Source organism: Apis dorsata, unplaced genomic scaffold (assembly GCF_000469605.1).
Source record: "Apis dorsata unplaced genomic scaffold, Apis dorsata 1.3 scaffold_348, whole genome shotgun sequence".
Lineage (NCBI taxonomy): Eukaryota > Metazoa > Arthropoda > Insecta > Hymenoptera > Apidae > Apis > Apis dorsata.
The window spans coordinates 2,554-5,057 of NW_006263615.1; the positions used below are offsets into that span (position 1 = coordinate 2,554).

General features: G+C 38.5%; 1 protein-coding gene across 1 annotated transcript in view; it reads right to left on the reverse strand.

Moving 5' to 3' along the window:
• Positions 1–382: 382 nt before the first annotated feature.
• The window catches only part of LOC102671449 (facilitated trehalose transporter Tret1-like), an 11,171-nt gene continuing 9,049 nt past the window's right edge, over positions 383–2,504 (reverse strand). Inside the window, exons 4-9 of the mRNA XM_006618305.2 lie at positions 2,304–2,445; positions 1,730–2,186; positions 1,320–1,569; positions 1,025–1,231; positions 751–943; positions 383–675 (exon numbers count right to left, since the gene is read on the reverse strand). Of these exons, the coding sequence (XP_006618368.1) occupies positions 431–675; positions 751–943; positions 1,025–1,231; positions 1,320–1,569; positions 1,730–2,186; positions 2,304–2,388 (1,437 nt within the window). The 5' untranslated portion in view covers positions 2,389–2,445 and the 3' untranslated portion in view covers positions 383–430. The remainder of the gene's footprint in view (positions 676–750; positions 944–1,024; positions 1,232–1,319; positions 1,570–1,729; positions 2,187–2,303; positions 2,446–2,504) is intronic.

Below are 2,504 nucleotides of genomic sequence, written 5' to 3' on the forward strand. Positions count from 1 at the left end.
GAATTACCTTCGATATTGAGAATCCTCAATTTTTTTCCTCAGTTCGTATTTTTTTTCTTGCGATTATTTAAGTGAAAGCAAGTTATTTAAGTATGAAACTACACAGTTTCGTAATCGTAACATTCCTCTCTCTCTCTTTCTCTCTCTCTCTCTCTCTCTCTCTCTCTCTCTCTCCTTTCTTTCGTTCTCTTTCATACATACTTTCGATTCCTTTTCCTGCCTCTTTTAACTTTCCGAAATGCCAACAATCTTAATATTAATATTAAAGTAAATCAATATAATTTATAAAAATTTGGGCGCGTATTTTATCTTTTACAGGGGTAACAACTTTGAACTAAAAGATAATTTGTGTGTCATGTATAGAGTATACGCTATACGTACGCTCTGGCTAGGAATTCTTTGTACGATTCCAGCCTCATGGAAGAAAAATTTACACGTTTTGTATAGTTTTAGGATTCAATGGTTGCGTAGCGGACGATTTGGCGTTTCGCTGCGCTCTTCTTTGTCTTCTTCGTTTCCTTGTTTTCGCTTCAGCTCCAACAGCTAGGAAATGATTTTGGAAATACTCCTCGATCTCGGACAGTTTTTTACCATGAGTCTCTGGAAGTAACAACCATACGAAAACGACGGCTGCTAACGAAACGCCAGCAAAAAACCATTGCACAGTATGAGAACCTGCGATTGTACAAAAATGTATAAAAATCGATTGAAGGAAATACACGTGGCATTCGTAAAGTATTGTACACATACCACCCAGAAAATCTTGTAAACTTCTGTAACTCTGCAGAGCAGAAAACATGAGTAAATTGGCTATAGAATAACTAATGGAATGGGCGATGCCTCGGATTTCGGTTGGGAACAATTCGGCCGTCATAGTCCATGGAATAGTCAACATACCGACCATAGACGTGCAAACGTAGAGTAACAGGCATAAAACAGGAACCTAAAAACGGATGGACAACATGAAAATAATTTTTTTATTTAATTCTCTGCATTTAATGATATAATAATTTAATTTCTATACCCAATTTCCGGAACGATCGCCATTCTTAATAAGGTAAGTGAAGTAACCAGAAACACCCATACAAAGAGTCATTCCCAAGGATGAAATTATACATAGAAGCCGTCTCTTATATCGTCTTAGTAACCAGGTATTCACCATCGAACATAGAAAACGAGTTACACCGACTAGAATCGAGGCTACATATGCATCCACACCGGAACCAACTTCCTGAATGACAGTAATTATGGTAATTATCAAACGTATAATCAATGATTTACAATACTTGGATAGAAAATCGAGGACAATTGATATTTACTTGGAACCATGTAACAGCGTAGAAAAGAGTAATATAGATGCCAGAAAACTGTTGAAAGGAGAAGAATAGGAAAAGTATCATCATTGGTTTCCATCCTGTTGGTTTCAAAAATCCTCTCAACTTAGTAGAGATACCGCCATGTTTGCTTTTTCTTTGCTCGCTTAATTTAATCTCGTTTTCTTTTAAAATTGTGATAAATTGTGCTTCCGCGGCAGACACTTTTCCTTGCTTTTCCTCGCGCTTGTACAACCTACAATTAAAATAAAACGTCATTTAGAGTAATTTTTTCCCCCTATACACGTGTCAATACATTTTCAACGAAATAAATTTGATACATGTCGCAAAAATTTTCATCCTTATACCTTGTCACAGCTTATTTATTTAAAACGTTTCTGCTCGTTTTCCCTTACCATTCCAAAGATTTCTTCGCATCATCTAGCCGTCCTTTTGAAACGAGCCATACAGGCGATTCCGGGACGAAAAATTGCACCAAAATAACCGGCACAACCGCGTAAACGATGCTTAGCCAGGCCACAATTCTCCAGTCAATGTATGCACCTTTTAAGTACGAAAGCACCATGCCGAACGAGGCCAAAGTTGGACCGAAAGATATCATCGAGCCTCTGAGTTCCGGACGCGCGACCTCGGTGATATAAACGATCGCTGGTGACGTAGCCATAGCCGTGGCTAACCCTGCTAACAATCGACCGACTAAAACCATCGGGATATTGGTAGAAAGTGCTATAAGGATCCAGCTTGCAACGAAAGGTATGGCTCCGTATTGAAGGGTCCGCAACCTTCCCACTGTCTCCATTAAAAATCCACCTAACACGGCGCCCAAAGGTGTGCAAACTACCACCACGCTAGCTGAAAATCGATTATATTCGTATTATATATTTTTTTTTCCTTCGCAAGATTCCATTACTTTGTAAATTTTCACATATCGCGCTAATCGAATAATTCTATTCGTAAGAAGTTGTTTACCGATCCAGGAAGTCTGCTCTTGAGTGGCGTGCAATTCCGCGTCTTGATCCTCGAGGTGAGGAATCAGTATAGCCGAATATGCCATGGCTAATCCTACCGATATATGGAAAGACGCGGCAATGATACAGGAAGCGATCTAGGGATAGATTCGATTAATTATCTGTTCGTTTCTCTTTTTTTTTTTTTTTTTTTTTTTTTTTT